Source organism: Aquila chrysaetos, chromosome 2 (assembly GCF_900496995.4).
Source record: "Aquila chrysaetos chrysaetos chromosome 2, bAquChr1.4, whole genome shotgun sequence".
NCBI lineage: Eukaryota > Metazoa > Chordata > Aves > Accipitriformes > Accipitridae > Aquila > Aquila chrysaetos.
Genome location: NC_044005.1, coordinates 36,667,350 through 36,685,942, shown reverse-complemented (window position 1 = coordinate 36,685,942; position 18,593 = coordinate 36,667,350). Strand labels below are relative to the sequence as shown.

General features: G+C 35.6%; 1 protein-coding gene across 1 annotated transcript in view; it reads left to right on the top strand.

Annotated features, from left to right (window-relative positions):
- Window positions 1-18,593, top strand: part of AVEN (apoptosis and caspase activation inhibitor) — a 101,427-nt gene that overhangs the window by 81,232 nt on the left and 1,602 nt on the right. The window contains exons 3-5 of the mRNA XM_029998716.2: window positions 12,183-12,253; window positions 16,500-16,595; window positions 18,153-18,516. Of these exons, the coding sequence (XP_029854576.1) occupies window positions 12,183-12,253; window positions 16,500-16,595; window positions 18,153-18,516 (531 nt within the window). The remainder of the gene's footprint in view (window positions 1-12,182; window positions 12,254-16,499; window positions 16,596-18,152; window positions 18,517-18,593) is intronic.

Below are 18,593 nucleotides of genomic sequence, written 5' to 3'. Positions count from 1 at the left end.
GTTTGAATGATGCCTTGCATGTTTCTGTACAGAGAAGTGTTTACCACAAAGCAAAGCAATTTGAAAAGGCAGAGCAGAGAGAGTACTTAGTACTTTCTGTGTGATTCACAGGTCATTGCCTGCTAGAGTAAAGAATTTGTTGATCAGCACCTGGTTATTATGTTCCAGGGAGGCTACAGGGACTTAAAGTACCATAATCATGGTCAGAAATCTAGAAGAATTTATTTAAACAAGGTAAAAAGCTAAAATAAATCTAATGAACAGGGCTAGAACAGGCAGTGTGATGAATGAATAGGCAGGGAAGGCTTTAGCGCAACATTAAAACACATCATGAAGTAATGTCCTTGGGGGGCAAAGTTGTGCAAGCCTTTTTTTTTTTTTGGACTGTATAGAATTAGATCATAGAATAATTTACAACAGAAAGTAAGTATGTCTAGTGAATAGCTATGATACAGACGATTTTTCATTTTAACCTTATTATTATTACCAGATATGTCACTGTCTTCAGTATCTTAAAACCTGAATTTTGATATTGCCATGATGTTATTTAATAGTATGCCAATACTGTGATGGAAAATAAATTCTCCACTAGAGTGCACATTTCAATTCTGTGCTGTTTGACCACAGAAGATAATTAAATAAAAATCAATACTTTCACATTATTCAGACCTGTGAAACACTGTATCAGCGATAAATACGTAGCCCAGATGGTGTTTGTCATCCAGAAAACTGTAATTCTCCATTCTGTATCATCTTTTCATGTTTTTTAATTTGTGGCGAGAGCTGTAGTTCTTGTCACTACCTTACAAGGAGAACTTGCATAAGAAGGCCCGGGGATGTGTTGCTAAGAGGTATTGTAAGCTGTAGAATATGGAATGCTGTAGTGTGTACAGTGCAAAGGAGCAAGCGCAGGGGTCAACATGGCGATAACGGTCTTTTCACTTGAGCTAACCCAAGCTTTATTTACTTATGATAAATTTGTTAGAAAACCCCTCAAGGTACCTGATACAAAAGATGAGCAGAAGCTTGTATGTGGCTACAACTTGCTTTTTAACATGACCCAAGGAATTGTAGATAGTAAGTAATTATTTTTTTTCTCCCTTTCACTTTAGAGATGAACTCTTAATTTCTATTAATACAGGTTTTGAAACTTTGCGTTGACCAGTTAATCTGTAGCAATGGGAAAACTTTGATTTAGATAACTTTTTAAAAAGCACATTTCTTGGAAAAAAAAAACCGTGAGCTTCTACCTCGTGGATTATTTTTCTTACAAATGTAAGTTGGACCAAGAATGTAGTGGTTTTCTAAGCCTTTGGTGAGACAAATCTAATATGCTGCTTGCTTGTATTTTTGATCTGAAGCGAATGCTTACCAATCTGCTGTTAATTTTAAGTTGACGTTCAGAACTCTCTGATAAGCCATTACACTACTATCTTTGGAGAGTTATGAGTAACTCACATATGCAAAGAAATACTTTCCAAGCTTTTGCATGCTTATAGAACTGGAGCTTTACTAGATTTACTCTTTGCTAATTGTAATCCTTGTCACTTTATTAACATATCAAAAGAAAATCCTCCTGTCTCGTTTTCTGAAGCTACTTGTCTTTTCTTGTTTCATTACGTTAAACGAAAAGAATCTTGCAAGCTTGTGTTAGTACTATGTCTTGTCATATCTTGCAGAACCCTTCATAAACGCAAGAAAGCCAAGCATCGTACTCACTATATCAAACCGCTTGAATATTTTTAGGCCCGCACCTTTATGTATAATTTATGAATGCTTTTGAAAGATAGTCCCATAGACATGGCATACTGTACCACTTGCATGAATAGTGAATTCTGCTTTAGGAAAGAATGGTACTAATTTGGGTGTGATGGTATTAAAAATATCCAGCATAGCAGCATAAAGAATATTTATTGATTATATAGTTGCAGTCTTTGCTGTAAGTGTTCTGTCAAATACAGAGTAAGGAATGAAACTCTAGCTCTAAGAAAAATTTAGAATATTTTTGGGGTGTTATGAAATTCTAATAATGCAAGGGCTGTCAAATAATGTGAGTACCATCATCAAAAATTAAGACTGGCTTTGAATGCTTAAAACGGAAGCTTGAATAGTCAACTGTCAAAACTATTGTAAACTTTCATGAGTTGTCTGCTATAAAAATCGGAGGGAAGGGGGAGAGAGAAAGGGAAGTATTCCAGTGTTTGTGTGGCACATAAGAACTACAGATAGCAGACTATTTTCTCTAATTGTGTCAAGTTAGTGGCTATTTTTGGAATGAAAATAGTAAGCTGCTTAAAATAAAGTATTTCTTAAGTTTGTTCATTTGCTCTAAGATTACTGTGTTTTGGTTTTTTTTTTAAAGTAGAAAATTTTTGGGTGGAGGTACAATGTGGAATAAACGAGGCTTATTTTGTATACTCCTGCTGTTTGTGGATAAGAAAGATATTTCATGAATTTTGAAGTTTTCAGACCAAATATTCTGACAGCCTACTTACAGAAAACAGTGGTTATCCTAGTGTAAATTTATGCAATGCAACTGCTCTTAGTTAAGCATGCCAGTTAGATATAAAGTTCTCTTAGATGGGAAAGGTGCAAGGATAAATCTGATCAATGAATTGTGTGACATTCTCACCTCTCAGATACAATACAGCAATATACTTGCATGCACTGTTTACACAGGAGATAGAATGAACAATAATCCAAATAAAGAATAATTAGGAGGAACTTCGCTTAAATAGGACAAGGTAAAAAACCTAGGCCAGTGAGTGCCGTTCTGTGATTTACCAAAATATTTTAACGTGCCATTCTGATGTTCTTTCTTGTAGTTAGCATGACATGAAGTATCTAAACAGCAGTAGAAGTTTTATTGCATTTTTGAAATACATATGTTTTACTTAAAGTTTAATTGGAAAGAACTTTCAGGTCCTAGCAGAACTGAGAAAGAGCCATCTACAAAAAAAGCAGTAGTTTAGTGGGTAGAGCACTCTCCCAAGTTTAGACCAGCAACTGAATTTTGAATCTGAGCTTTCTAATAATGAGTGATCTAGCTACCATTTGGCAAAGTTTGAAAATCTTGTTTGTCTTTATACAGTAGGACATTCATTATATTTGAATTTGGAAACATTGTAAAATTTGCTCTTTGTGTGTAATTTAGAAAAAAATGAAAACTTCCTGAATAAACTGCAGAAGCTACATCATCCATTATGGAATATTTTTTTAACTTCTCACAATATTAGAGCTCAGAAGTGTAGGATGTTGAATTACTTACAAGCTGTACTCTCTAAGGTATGAATGAAGGGTGCCATTTCAGCTTTAACCTCAGAGTTACTTGTCCCTTTTCTGTATGAACTGTTCATCAAAGCTCTCATTTCCTCTTCGAAGTGGTTGTGTGAGCTTAGAGGTACTGTCTACCCCAAGGTCTTAAGGCAGTATTTTTTTGCTTAATAGAATCCATAGGAATGCATCCTTTTCCCCTCTCCCTCATCCTCTGATGCCCATTCACTGTGGCTGCCACACAGCGGGTCCTGTCAATAGGGAAGGTAAATCAGGGATCTTTTTGGATGACCAGCTTCCATTCTGCTTGAACCTTGTTCCCCTTGTTTCGGATTCTCTTGTTTTCATTCTGTCTCTTCTTTCTTCCCTTACAAGCCAGAATCTGACAAGAGTACCTTGTGCCAGCACATGCAAACAGATTCCTCTGTTGACTCCTGCCGTTTGACGTTATGCAAAACTTCCTTTGTGGGTGGGAACCCTGCCATTTCTTCATTTCTTCCAGTGCTGAATTCCAGCTGTGCTTCCTGCTATGGCTACATGCTGTACTGATATTATCTGCATATATAGTCTTGGAGAAAACAGGGTCTTCATGAAGGGCCAGATCATTAGGTTCCTTACCCTGTTGGTCTGCAGGGATCAAAACCTGTGCTGTTAAGCTACTCTTTCCTCTTGGGTCCAGGCTTATGAAAATATATGAGTCCTCTCCCTTTCACCCAAAGAAGGTTGTCTGCCCCTGTCCCTAGCAAGGATCACAAATTTCACTTCCTGCTATGTCATACTGATGCTACAAAAAAAAACAAAAACAAAAAAAAACCCAAAAATCTTTGGTCTTGAGTTTTTATGCATTAAGATATGCCAATCTTTGCCTTTTTTTTTTCCAGCCTTTCTCTTGAATGATATTGCTCAAAAGCCAGTACGCTCTATGGATTTTTATACTTTGACTAATCTAGCAAGCTGGTTGCAGTGACATTTAAAAATCACTAAGTATGTTATAAATTAGTGACCTGAAAAAAATGACACTAGAAAATATCATAGAGCATCAGGAAAAATGTAAATATTTAAGGTGACTAGCTTACACTTAATGAAAGGTTTAAGCTTAACCTGTGGGGAGATCAGTAACTTCACACTTAAATATCATTTTATTGTTTATTCAGTAAAAAAGTGAATAATGGAGAACATGGGATTGGTACTTACGAATAACCACATCAGGCCTACTGTATTTGGGTGAAGTTTTTAATATACTTTTTTGTTCAATGCATTTTGCTTTAATATTTTGCATTTTTGCTGCATTCTAAGAGCTATAATCATTAAATATATAATAAAAATTACATATGAAAAATAGTGATACATTTAAGAAAATGTGGAAGAGTTAATTAGAAAGCAGAGAGAGTCTGCTTGATGTTGCTTATACAGTTTCCCATATGGTCATGTTGTCTGTTTTCTCCTTATACACCCTACAGATGTAAAATGTGCATGGACTTGAAAGAGCCCTTAGCTACAGATTAAAAATAAATTTGTGGATTACCTACTTTTCCTTCCTGTTTTTCTTGCAGAAAGATAACTAATTAAGAGAAAGGTAGAGCTCTACAAGTAAAAAAAATAGTTATTTGCTTTAAATTAAAGTTGGTTCTATTGAATTAGACTCAAGGTCCATCTGGAGACGCCTGAGGTAAAGCACCTGAACATGCTATATGATATACTACTTTCCCAAATACTTTCTTGACCTGCGACAATTTACGTCCCAGGGACTTCCTGAGCCGGATGTAGAACCTTTGTATTTAAAAATAGTTATCTCCCTCCTTGCATCTGTGGAACTTACAGCATCTGCACCATCTGAGGGCATGAAGTCCCACAAGCTAGCTTCAACTTACAAAGATTTGCCACTTTTTATTTGAGTGCATTCCCTGCTGGCTTCATTTGATGCCCCTAGGTCTCCTGTGAGAAGAGACAATGAGCAGTAAGTGTTCCTATCTGCCCTTTTTATGCCTTTCATGGTTTTTAGATCTCTGTCATGTTCCCTTGATTCCCCTCCCTTGGCTTACGTTAATAAATTGTTTCTCATACAGGAACTGTTCCATGCCTTTTCTGATGCTGTTACATTTTTTGAGACTGGGCTTGGGAAACCAAGGCTGTGCACAGTATTCGAGATAGTAATACATGATAGGGGTGTAATGATGTTCTCTGTGTTGTTCACTATTGCTTTTTGAATAATGACAAAGAGTTTGTTTCTTTAAGCACTGCGGAGCAGAGATTCTGATTCTGAATGGTGTTGGTCAGCTGTGAACTTATTTTGTATATGAAGTTAGAATTGCAGTGGTTTTGGTATTGAGTTTCATCTGCCATTTTAAAAACTACTTTCTCAGTCTTGTGGAGTTCTCATGTCATTCTCCACAGCCTACCTTTATCTGCAGTACCATGAGAAGCTTAGTATCATCAGCAAACTTTGTTACTTCATTTTTCTCATCTTTTTTTCCTCTTCTGTTTTAATTAATTGGAGATGTTAAACAGTTACAACCTGAGAGAACTGTACTGGTGGTTTCTTTTAATGTGAAAATTGACAATTTAGTCTTTTTCTTCCTACTTTTAGGCAATTATTTATTCATACAAAGCCTCCTCTTCTTTTTGCTGCTCTGAAGTCTTGGGTGGCAAAGGGAGTGGGACGTCAGTGAGAGCTTTTGGAAACACATGTAAATTATATGAACTAGATCCTGCTTATGTGCATGATTTTTTGCTTCTTTCAAGAAATTGTCTTAGATCATGCAGCAGAACTTTCCTTTTCAAATGCCGTGTTGACTCTTCCCCCAAATACTATGTTTATCCATATATCCATTAAATTTCTTACAGTTTCTACTAATCTGTCCATCAAACATGTTAAGCTGGTATTGCACTGTCCTCATCAATCTTCCTTTCACTGCTCCCAGTATTCCCATGTTGTTATTTAGTTTTCTGAAGCTTTAAAGGCATTCCATTTTCTTCTGTCTTATTTCTTAGTCACCTGGTGTTCATGCAGAAGCATGTGTACTACTGTTTGTTTTTCTGAACTTCTTCAAATATTATTTTATTTGTTCTGTTTTCCTGTTTTGACTTGTGTTAACCTCTGCTTTAGCTATTAATAAAAAAAGATAATTTTTTGTGGGTTTTTTTTGTTTGTTTTTTTTTTAAATAGCACATTGTGTTCTTTGGCATTTGTTGGCTTCACCCTGCTCCTCATTTGAAAAACTGTCATCTGACCTTGATTTCAATAGGCTGCAGTTCCTCTATATATTAAATTAGTTCTGTTCTTCCTGAATAGACACTCTTTTGTTCCAGAAGCAGCACTAGTTTCTGAAGATCTTTCCTTCTTAATCCTTTATCTGCGACATGTTTTAAATTTTGAGGACATCATTTAACCTTGATCAGATGATCCTGCTGTTCGGTCAAATTCACATATTTATTTTTTAAATTGTGACTAGTAGTACTGTGTAATTGTGCCAGTAAATTAATTTAGAATATTGTTATTTTTGAATCTGGTTACGAATATTCTTTATAGTTTGCAGTGCAGGCTACAAATACCCTTGACATCAGTATGTTTGCACAGAGCTCAAGAACTTCTACTGGTAAGAGTAGAATGTTATTTAAAATATTTTCTTTGAGATATGTATTCTGCTGGTAGTTAGAATTTTTATGCTGAGCTGTTATATAAGCCTTCTGGAGTTTGTAATACATGGCTGTGCAACCTACTAGTAAGCAGCAGAACGAGGGAAAAATGTAGGTTGTGCTAAAGTATTTGTGTGAAGGCATGTTGTTTGGAAATACCTGTCATGTTCTTGGTAAAAGACAGACTTGGCCGTGACTTGCAATATTACTGATCTTAATAGTATCTGAAGAAAACTAATAGATGTTGAGTTTTTACAGGGTCTTTATCTGTGTGTTTTGTATTCTCACATTCTGAAAATTGCTGTTACTCAGTCTATGCTTGTGGCAAATTGCATAAGTAGCACATTGCAGCCTTAGTCATAGCAAAAGATAATAGTTACAGTGTGTACTCTACCAAAGTAGAGAAATTAAAAAAGCAGAAATAGAAATAGTGATGTTATTAGAACTGCCATGAAAAGTCTTTGGAAGCTTTGTCTTCCAGAAGTCTGTTTCTCAGTATTATAGGCTACCTTATTGTGGGAAAATTACAGTATCTGGTTGATTAGCTGTTTTTATATGAATAATTTTATATGCGTCATAACTTTTGCAGAACATATATTTCATAGTGTTGGAAGAATATTTGTTATGAATTTGTATATATGTAAGTCTCCTTTTGTGGGAGAAATAAAGGAAAACCATTAGGTGTCCTATAAAAGGAAATCTTTAGTAGTGTTTATCCAAAGAGTTTTTCATATAAAATGAGCATTAATTGTCTATTGACAATTAATACACAGATTATATATAAAAATATCCAGATATATCTGTAGTATATATATACATCACACTATGTGGAAACACTGTGTAAGGAGAAAAGACATCTTTTCATTCTGATGATGTCCCAAAGCACTCAGTCTGTGATTCTTGATGTTTTCAGAATCTTCTAGTTAGAGCAAGCCATGGCATGGATGGGTGGAAATTCTTTCTCATGCTTTTTCCTCCAGTTTGAGAAAGATTCACACCTAATTCAAAACACTGGTAAGCTTTAGTTTTCTCTTTGTACTCATAACTTAGCTCAAAATTCATGACTTAGTGGTTGCCCACCTTTTCTTTGATCTATAGATTTCTGTCTTCTCTTGGACCTTCTACATGAAGTCTTACACTATTAAAAGGGAAATAATATGTTGGTTATCTTCCCCCTGACTCCTCAAGAGAGTTGGTCAGTCTTATATGATCCTTCATGCCTAAACTGTGCAATTCAGATTGTTTTTCCCTGCAGAAGTGTTAGATGGGAGAATCTGGTTCTTTTTTTACCTTAAAAATAACACCCGTTTCCTCCTGCATAATTGCAACCCATGAAAAAGACTGGTGGAACAGGCAGGTAGCTTGTTTTGATATTATATCCTTTATAAATAGTGATGAACTGGGCATCAATGTAGAGAGAAAGGGATCTCTTGCAAGCTTAGAACCTAAAGATGGACTTGGTTTGGAGAGAATCTTCTCAATTTAGTAACTTGGGAAGAACTTTGACTAGCGTAGTAGATAAAGGGTGCTTTTTGAGATATTTTAGGTCTCATTGTTAACTTCCCAAATGTAGCTAAGTTGTAGTTTTCTGTTGTGGTTTATTTGGTTCAGCTGCATACTGCTGTCATAAATTTATTGCATATTCTTTAGCTGACTAAACAGACTTGTAGACAGAGGCTTGAATTCCCCTCCCCAAAATCAATGGGAGATGAAAAAAGGTTGGAAAACCGCAAATAAGGTTATAAAAATCATTGGTGCTTATTTAGGAGAAGGTAAATTCTGATTTAAAAAATGGGTTTAGAGTCTTATATTTGCCCTTGCAGTACTTCTTTACAGTCACATCAGTCTTAGAAGGATCCTGTTACATTGTTTGTTTACTCCCCCCCTCCAATTTGAAAATCTCTACAGAATATTTTTCCTCTGTCTTCAGCAATGTTTTATGTCTTTGTTTTTAATGAATTAGAGAGTTAAAATGAACAAAATTGTTCCACTGATATGTCAGTTTTCTTACTGAAGACCATTTTTTCTTCAATTTTTTCAACTTTTAGACTCAATTTCACAGATTGGAAAATATTTATTACAGATTACAGGTAGGGTTTGTTTGATTCTGCTATTCAATGAATATTTGTATGAAGAGATAATCGGGCTAATGAGACTATGAAACATGCATTCTATTTAAATCAATTGATTTAGCTTTAAAGTATATTCAAGTGGTAGGAAAGCGTGGCAGTTTAGATCTGCTGTTCTTTCATAATAAAGTTACATTTTATACAATAAGGTATATTAAGGCTTATTATGAATGTTACCAGAGATGGTGTGTGAGGTTCACTTGAATGCATTATTTTTAACTACTATTTGAAGGCCAGGTGATATTTGTAAGTAACACAAAAACTGTTCACATGAAGAAAAGTATTTTTTTATGTTGGAAGGAACTCGGAGTCATTGCAAGACATTTGATTAGTATTCATGGCATAAAAGGAAGTTATTTTCAGGGTAAAGGAATTTGTGAAAAGATAATTGGTTAGACCAACATTTTCATTAACCTAATTTGCATTAAATGTGCTACTGTGAACTGTAGTTATTGCTTTTCCATTTGAAAGGCATGCTTTGTTAACTTATTTAAAGAGCTTAGTTAAACTGTAGTTTAAGTCATACCTTTTAATTCAGCAATACATTATCAAACTAAGGATCTGTTATTACTAACTTTGTGAGTGTAGAGAATCATAAACCAGTTCATGACCCCAGTGGATTTTCCTGATGAAGTAGGTTTGTTTATCTGGTCATACTCAGATACTGAAAGCATTTGACTAATCCTTTAGTTAAATTTTAGTCCTTATAAGAGCAGAGGAAACTCTTTATTTCCTCTGTGACACTGCATGTGAAATAACTGAAGGAGTCTTGGGCATACTGGAAGAAAATGCTTCTGCCTTTGTTCTAATAGTATGAAGACTTTGAGGATCATTTAGTTTATTTTTCAATAAAACTTCTTTACATATGTTACTAAGTTGAGCCTTTAAAAGATGAGCTTTTAAAACATAAATGAATTGGCACATTTTCATACCCATTTTAAAATCATGAGATTGAAGAATGAATTTGGATTTCTTTAATTTTCAGCATTAGTTATTACTTATTAGCAGTATTCTAGATATTTTGAAAGAGGGATTTATTTACTGTTGTGCTGTGTGCAATGAAGAGGAAGGCACCTTTGTCAGCAGTGAGCCAACTGTGAGTGCTCAGGTTAAGTATTTGCATCTGCAGATAGATACATAAAGACAGGATCTTATTTTTCCATACTGCTGAGCATACCTAGTCATCATGGAACCTGGTGTTTGTGAATTATATTTATAAAACTAGGCTGCTGCTTAGACATCTAAATGTTAATTTCAGTGCTTAATTTTAATTATTTGCATTTGTACTGCTTGACACTGATTGTTTTCAAAATAGTAATATCTGGAGGCTTTGAATGTAAACCAAAGCCTAGCTGATCATGGAAGGTTGTATGTCAGCCCACTAATGCTGAACAATATTGGATAAACCTAATGAAAACAGGAAGATGCAAATTCAAGCTGTACATGGTAATGGTCATAAATATCTATATAAATACTCAGCTGAGAAGGTCACTTTCTTGCTGGAATGGTTCTGAAGGTGACGATTATGGATGTGGCAGGTACACAGTGTGATTAGTGTATGAGTACACTGTACATACCCAATAAGCATACATGAAATGCAATGAATTAGAAATGCACTTTAGATATTAAAAAAAAAAAAAAAGCCATGGCCAAGAAATTTTACATTCCAGCTGGGAGATGGTTAGGTCTCCCTTTTTTTATTGTTTGGCAAAGAAATATGCCACTTACTATGCCATTTTGCTGCTTATTCATTCTGTTTGCAAAACAGAAGCTGGCTGATGGTTGCACTGTTGAGGAAAATTGCTGAAAGGCTGAACTCCCCTAGTGTTTTGGGACAGGCAGACAACGGTAAAGAAGCCAATTTTGGTGACAGCACATTGTATGTTTGGATTTTGTATGCAGGATTAAGGGCATGATTCAGAAATTGTCAGAGGTATGAATGTCAGTTAGGATACTGAGAGCCAAATGGAAGTTAGATGCTCAGTTGTTGGTAATGCCCTTGAAAACTTCCTCTAGCACATTCATTCTCTATTAGGGGTTGGGAAGAATGAACTGTGGCTTCTCAAATAACTGCTGGACTAAATCCTAGTGACTTTATAGGTGATCCCCAATTCTAGGGATCAAATTTCATCTCCTTCAGGGAATAATTCAGCAGGTTTGTTTTTTTTTTTCCAGTAGAGCTATTTGTTCTCAAACTGTATGGTCTGAGAAGGCGTATGTCCCATACTCTGCATCAGCAACATGTTTGCTTTCTGTTGCACTAGACCTTTGGCCATCATCTTGCAACCCTCATCTTTCATGTTTCCTCTGTCACAGACCTTACTAATTTTTTTTTCCTGGAATTCTTGTGTGTTTTTTCAGTGAATAACTTCATAGACTGTCTTTTGCAACCCAGCATGGTACTGCAATAAAAATATTACATCTAGAACAAAATAATAACCCAAGCTCCCCTATAGTAAGATGAAGTTCCTACTGTCTTGGAGAAATGTGGTAGGAGGTTATAAGATCCTATAACTGAGGTTACATATGTAGCTTAATTAGCCCTATTTAAGGTTTCTTTTAATTCAGTCCCTTATGCATATGAATTGGAGTTCAGGGTTCAGTGCCTTTTTTTGATGACATGCTGAAGTAGGGACTAGTTCAAGGAAGAGAGAGTCTGGAGAATTCAGCTACCAGACAACAAGAAGTCTTTACTTGGCCTGTACAAACTGATTTTTAGGACATTTATAATCCATTTTAAGAGAGATTTTTGTGTTGATAAGAGAACGTCTATATACAGCACATTCAAAGCTGTTCATAAAAATGCACTCAGTGAACACTGTATGTATTCCTAGTATGTTGTCCAAATTGGACTTATCAATTAAAATCTTTCTTGTTGACATGGCACCTAGCACCTCCTCATTCAGTTTTGAATTTGTTGTGCCTTTTTCAGTACTGTTTTGCAAATAAGAGATTAAAAGGTCTTTCTATAGAACTTTGGCTTAAAGAAGTTTAATACTGTGAATGCAAGCAGCATTAAAATTAAACGCAAATTTGTTGAAGGCGTGATGTTTATTGATTGAATTTATTTCTGTAGGGTTGGGAACTTCGGAGCGAGCTTGTTATTTTTTAAAAAAAAATATATTTTTTATTTCTTTTCTGTAGGAGATTCCTTTACACAGTTCCGATTTGCTGACGAGAAAGAATGGGATAGAGAAAGCATATGCCATAAGCAGGTAACAGAATTATCATTCAAATGAGTTTGTATGGATAATCACCTGGCACAGAATACCTAGGCAGTTGTGCTTTCAGCAACAAATTGTTTAATACAATAATAGCACTCTATTCTGCATATTTTTATTAATTTGTCTCTGATGCTGGAGGCTCCTAGGCTAGGATTTTAAGTAACATTGGAAGAAAAGAACAAGCAAATAGAGTCAGTGGAGGGAAAATAAGGGACTGTCACTTTGTTTTACTGAGGTATCAAGTCGGCCTTCCTTTTTCGGCTGTATTCAAGAGGAAATAGTTTAGTAAAATGACTATAACAAAACCTATATGAGTATATTCATATATTTGACTATGAAGCTTGTTCTAGTTCTTTCAAATTAACAGTTCATATCCTCTGGTTGAAACTTCACCACCAAAATGACTATGGGACCAACTAGGTTTTAGATTATTTGTATGCAGATTCATTACGCTGGAATAAAAAGCAGCAAAGCAATAGGAGTCTGCTGTTTTCTGTATCAAGATACTGGAAAGTGTCTTAATCTCTGCAGCTGTCTTCCTCACTAAGTCACCTAAATTATTGCAAGATAAATGCTTTTGTCTTTCAAGCTTTTCTTAAAATTGCTGCGAAGCTGTGCTTGAGTGTTTCTTGAAACATACATAAATATGCAAATTTTAAAAGTTTGCTATTTATTTCCTAAAATACTGACAATAATTATGCCCTGGGAAGTGGTATTTAAAGGTACATTAAAGTTGCAAAGTCAAATTAAAATGAGGAAATAAAATCAAGTGCAGCATTTGTTTAAGCCATCATGTTTGTTCAGTGGGATACAGTCTTCCAGTGACTGTATTTTTTTTTGTTTTATCAGTTCCTCCTGCTCCTAGTGTGCAGGATATCAATATCCAGAATATTAATTTCTTAATAATTTCCTCATAGGCTTGTCATTGTAGCATTTAGGTGATTTGAACACATTAATTTCTGAATGACTAAAGCCATTGTGAGCAGAGTGAAGTTGCATGTTGACAGTGAATTTCACAAATATTCTTCTGGCTGCCAGTGATGAGGCTCCACAGTTCTGAAGCTGGTCCCATGCTCTCACTCATTGTGAAGTGTACTGTGGTGGGCAGGTTTTTGTGCCTCTGTCCCTACCAAACTGTAGTCATTTGCCCTGCCCTATCCAAATTTGTTGTTTCAAACTGTTTCCTCTCTTCCACTGTTCTTATGTCAGTTTGAAATAGTTTACTGCACTAGTCACCATTACCCTTCCTTTGATTTCTTATTTTAGTTCAGAATCCTGGCCCAGATGGTTTCATAGCATTATCTTATTTTTCACATTGTCTCTGGTCTTCAGCCTGTTACCTCCTTTTTGTTTCTGGACCATCTTTCTTTTCCCTGAAAGCTGGACCCAGGTCTAATTTTCATCCTAGATCCACTTTGCCAAATTCCTTGTCTTTGCCTCTTAGCTCACCTGTTTCTAGTTCTTTGCCTGTCTATGTACAAGATTAGAGAATTGTAAACTGAAGTGATTACAGTAGAACACAATAAAGCAGAAAAAGCATAAAAATAGTTGCAGAATGAGTAGATATTTCCTGTTCCCTATTATTTGTAAAAAGCAATGGCAAAACATCAGTTTCAAACGTGGAATAGAAATGTAACAATGACATCAACAATAACAAATATTAATTTTCTTAAGAATATTATCATTCATTGTTACAAAAAATAGATCTGGATTTGCTTTATTGTATATCGATAAAATGCAATAAAAATGTTTCAGAACACGGTTTGCAATTTAAAAATCAAACAGGTAATAGTCATTTGGATTTTTCAGTAAATATGGCAATTCCAGCAACAAAGTATGCCTCTACTTATTTTCTTGAACAAATAACTACATGTGCCATGAAGTGTTTATAATTTATCAAATACTGCTTTGATCCTTTTATTTTTTTATGTAAACACCACTTTTAGCGAAATCTCTACTGGGATATTGAATTCCTTCTTACATTATGTTACTTCTCCAAATTCCTCTTTTCCTTCATCCTCAGCCTTTCCCCCTCTTCCCTGTCTCCATTTTCACCTTCATTCACAGTGTTCATCCACATTAATCTTTTTGCAAGTGTACTTAGCTCTTCCCAAATTCATTTAAATGTTAATCAATGATACTTGACTTTTTACAATTTTTTATGTTACTGGATTCATATGATTTCCTTGTCCTTTGCAAATATGCGGAAGCCATATTTGATCTTTAATATCTGTCAAAAGAACTGGGTTTTCTGAAGTTCCAGTTCATTGCTGGGCAACAAGAATTGCTTGTTGAAGACTTTTTGAGGTTACTTGTTGTCCTGGTTTCAGCTGGGATAGAGTTAATTGTCTTCCTAGTAGCTGGTACCGTGCTATGTTTTGAGTTCAGTATGCCAAGAATGTTGATAACACACTGATGTTTTCAGTTGTTGCTAGTAGTGTTTAGTCTGAAGTCAAGGATTTTTCAGCTTCTCATGCCCAGCCAGCGAGAAAGCTGGAGGGGTACAAGAAGTTGGCACAGGACACAGGCAGGGCAGCTGACCCAAACTGGCCAACGGGGTATTCCATACCATGGGACGTCACATCCAGTATAGGAACTGGGAAGTGGGGGCGGGGAATCGCCGCTCGGGGACTAGGTGGGTGCCGGTCGGCGGGTGGTGAGCAATTGCACTGCGCATCATTTGTACATTCCAATCCTTTCATTATTGCTGCTGTCATTTTTATTAGTGTTATCATTATCATTATTCATTTCTTCTTTTCTGTTCTATTAAACCGTTCTTATCTCAACCCGTGAGTTTTACTTCTTTTCCTGATTTTCTCCCCCATCCCACTGCGGGGGGGGAGGGGAAGTGAGTGAGTGGCTGCGTGGTGCTTAGTTGCTGGCTGGGGTTAAACCATGACACTTTTACCAGTAAATCATCTTTGATGGTGATTTAATCCATTGTAAAATAAAGCTGTTAGTAAATAGGAAAAATTCTAACCATCAGATATTTGTTTGGTCCTTTTACTCTCGTTACTGCATACCAGAACCAGAATTTGGATACAAGAAACTGTTAAGCCAACCGCATTGCTTCTTTTTATTAATTTATTTTAATTTTGTAAAAATGCTATCAGAACACACTATGTCTTTGATGTTCATTCTTGCTGTGTGTGCAGGTGTCAAAAGCCATCCTGTTGACTGGCTTTCAGGAGCAGCGTGAATTCCTTTGACAAATCTCTTGCGATATGGCACAAAAGTCTCTCCTAATTTATGAGTATTTGGACTTCTAAACATCTGTGTCAGTCTATACCATATTGAGAGGGACAAATTTTTGTCTCTAAGCTAGATATAGATGCAGCTTCTCTGCTTTGATGAAAATGAGAGTATAGACTGAACTTCAGCATTTTGTTGTCCAATTTTAAAATATGTGATGGATATCAAATTATCTTTCATTGATGGTGAACGCGCTCAGAATGTTCTGCTGTACTGTGAGCTTGAAATCTGTTGAAGTCTACAAAAGTCTATGGTGTTCTGTAAAAACATCAAATACTGCTGGTCTATTTTGTGCAAATTTGTTTTTAATAGTTTACAGCCAAAAAAAGGGGGGGGGGGGGGTGTCGAGAAAAGGAAACTGCAATACCTGTCACGTTAGTAAGGGACAATTCCACTTTTAAGCAACTAGGCAGCAGTAGAGTTACCCTCCTGAATATCTTGAGTAACATTTTAGAAGTGTATGTAACTATAATTTGTTGCTTTTGTAAGTGTTGAAACAACGTTTTAAAAGACTGGGAAGTATAAAAAGGGCCATGTTGTTTAGGCACTAAAACCAGTAGAGCTACACACAAGCTACATGGTTTGATTGCTTAGAAAATAGTAGCAACTCATTAAAGAATGGCTATTCCCACTGCATAGAAAGCTTCACAGATTAAAAGATGTTTGAGTTGGAAAAGCCTCTTATGACATTGTCAACTTGCAGAACTATTTCCTACTTTGGATTTTCAAGGCATGCCTAAGGAGTGCTCCATTTATACCTTGTTTTCAAACCTTTAAGTGATTATTTGCATTGTAGGTGTTTATATGGTAATTTAGCCAAACTGCTTTGTACATGTGTAATTTAAAACTATGAATTCCTGTATTTCATTAGATTGTTTTTCACATTCCTTGAGCCTGTGGAACAGGGGAATGTAATAGATTAAAGTCATTATTAGTTCATATTTTTTTTAATACAAATGTACTGTGTGTTGAATTATTTTTTCAGTTATCTGCACTTTCTGTTGACTGCCAGTCTTTGGTCCAGGCCCTTCAGGAATTGCCTCTACATCTGAGGTTGAATGTAGCTGCTGAACTTGTGCAGGTAATGCTGTGAATTTTCACAAGAAAATGCAAATACTTTAAGTGAAACAATCTATGCAAGAATGATTACTTTAAACTTGGTCTTCAAACGTAAGTAGAATGTATTTTAAAAGTAAATATGCTTCTTGAGACTGGCACGTCAAGTGGCATGTAATGCAGAATACCCCTCTATCAGCACTTTTTATGCTTTGTTGGCTTTAAACAAAATGCTTTGATGTGCAGCACATTAGATTTGAAGACAGATACTGGAGTGTTTGACGTGGAATGATTGCATTGTTTTTGTACTTGCTTCTCTTGTTAGCAGCTGTTAAAAACTTGCACCAAAATTTTGAAAGAGCTTTCACATTCTTTCCTGTTAATTACTTTAATTGTGATTTACTCTTCTATATAGCTAATATCAACATACATGTTTATTCCATGAATCAAACTTACATCTGTGTTAGAACAGGTAGAACTGTCAATCAGATGGGTGAAGAAAATGTCATTTATGCTCTGGTGGAAAAAAAAAAAGCAACAGAATAGTAGGAAAAAATGTTTCTTCAGGCTGTGAAAAAGAAAATATTAATGTAAGGGCAAAAGAAACAATGAGACTTAAATATAAAAACAAAATTTGTAAAAAAAATAATAAAAAAAATTTATCTGCTCAAGCAAGGAAAGAGAAACATGACCCTTCCTTACAGAAGAAATTTATTTTACTTCTGTTCGGGGTTGTGTGAAGTGCTTCTGTAACTGACACAACTATGCTCTTTCTTAAGGGAGCTCAAATATGTCTGCAGATGTGATGTCCAAGGGAATCTGCAAATAAATATTACTTTCAAATACAGTTTTCTTCTTAAGAGTTCTTGTCACGGTCTTTTAACTTTTATCAGGCTTATAAAGTGTGTGTTATGACATTTAATCTTTGTTTTGTCATTCTGAATGGTGATGTGGTCATCAGATACGCTGCAGTGTTATTAGTGCCTGGGCGTCCTGGTAAAAGCAGAATCTGTGTTCCATGGTTATTTAATGAATTGCCAATGCTTGTTTCACTATTTGATAATGTTTTGTAATTTGGTTTCATTTTTCAAAATATACAGCTATATACTATAACTTCTGCTAAATGATTTTCAGTGACCTGTAGTATGGTTTGCTTTCAAGACTGGAATTTTGGAGGGAAGGCCTCCAAATGGAGATCCCAAACATGGGATAATGTTTCTAGCCAAATTCTGACTTCAGTCATTCCAAAATTCAGAGTATTGATGGGATTTAATTACAGAAGAATTAAAGAAAAGTGACTCTCCAGGAAGTATATGTTAAACAATGGAACTTGCTGATTTAGCATACAATCTCATATTCCATAATAAGGGATAAAAGGAGTTTGTATTCTGTAGTTGCTTCTGTAAAAGTACCATCAAGATAACTTTAGCGTACTTTTACTTCTGAATTAAATTCTGCTGAAATTCATCATACCTTCTTAAGTGATCAAATGTAGGAAGCATGAATTACAATCCAAATAAGATAGAACAGCAAAAATGGATTTAATTGTTAGAAAGACTCAAGTCCTTTCTTGTACTCTTAGGCATCAATACCTGTAGAGCTCCCACAGATGAAGTCTAAAATTATTGAAGATAGCAAGAGGAGAGAGCTTCTGTTCCGACAGTCTCTGGCTCAAAGTGAAACGGTGCTGGTCTCCCATCCTGTTGGTGATTCTCTTGCTCCCTCAGAGCCCAGAAGTAAAAATGGTCCTAGAGCAAGTGCAGCAGAACCATTTCAAAGAGCCCATCTGCTATCAAAGCAAGAGACTGACCATTTGGATGAAGAACTAGATCTTCTCCTAAATCTAGACGCCCCCATTGATACAGAAAACAAACCTGTCTCAGGTGCATTATCCTATAACAGATCAACTGAGAAAGAAAAATTGAAAGTGGCTTGTAAGGAAAATGGTAAGATTTCTCTTTTCCCCAGCATGCCTTTATTTACTGCTCTCTGTTTTGTTGATGTTTTTGAACTCTTGATTAGC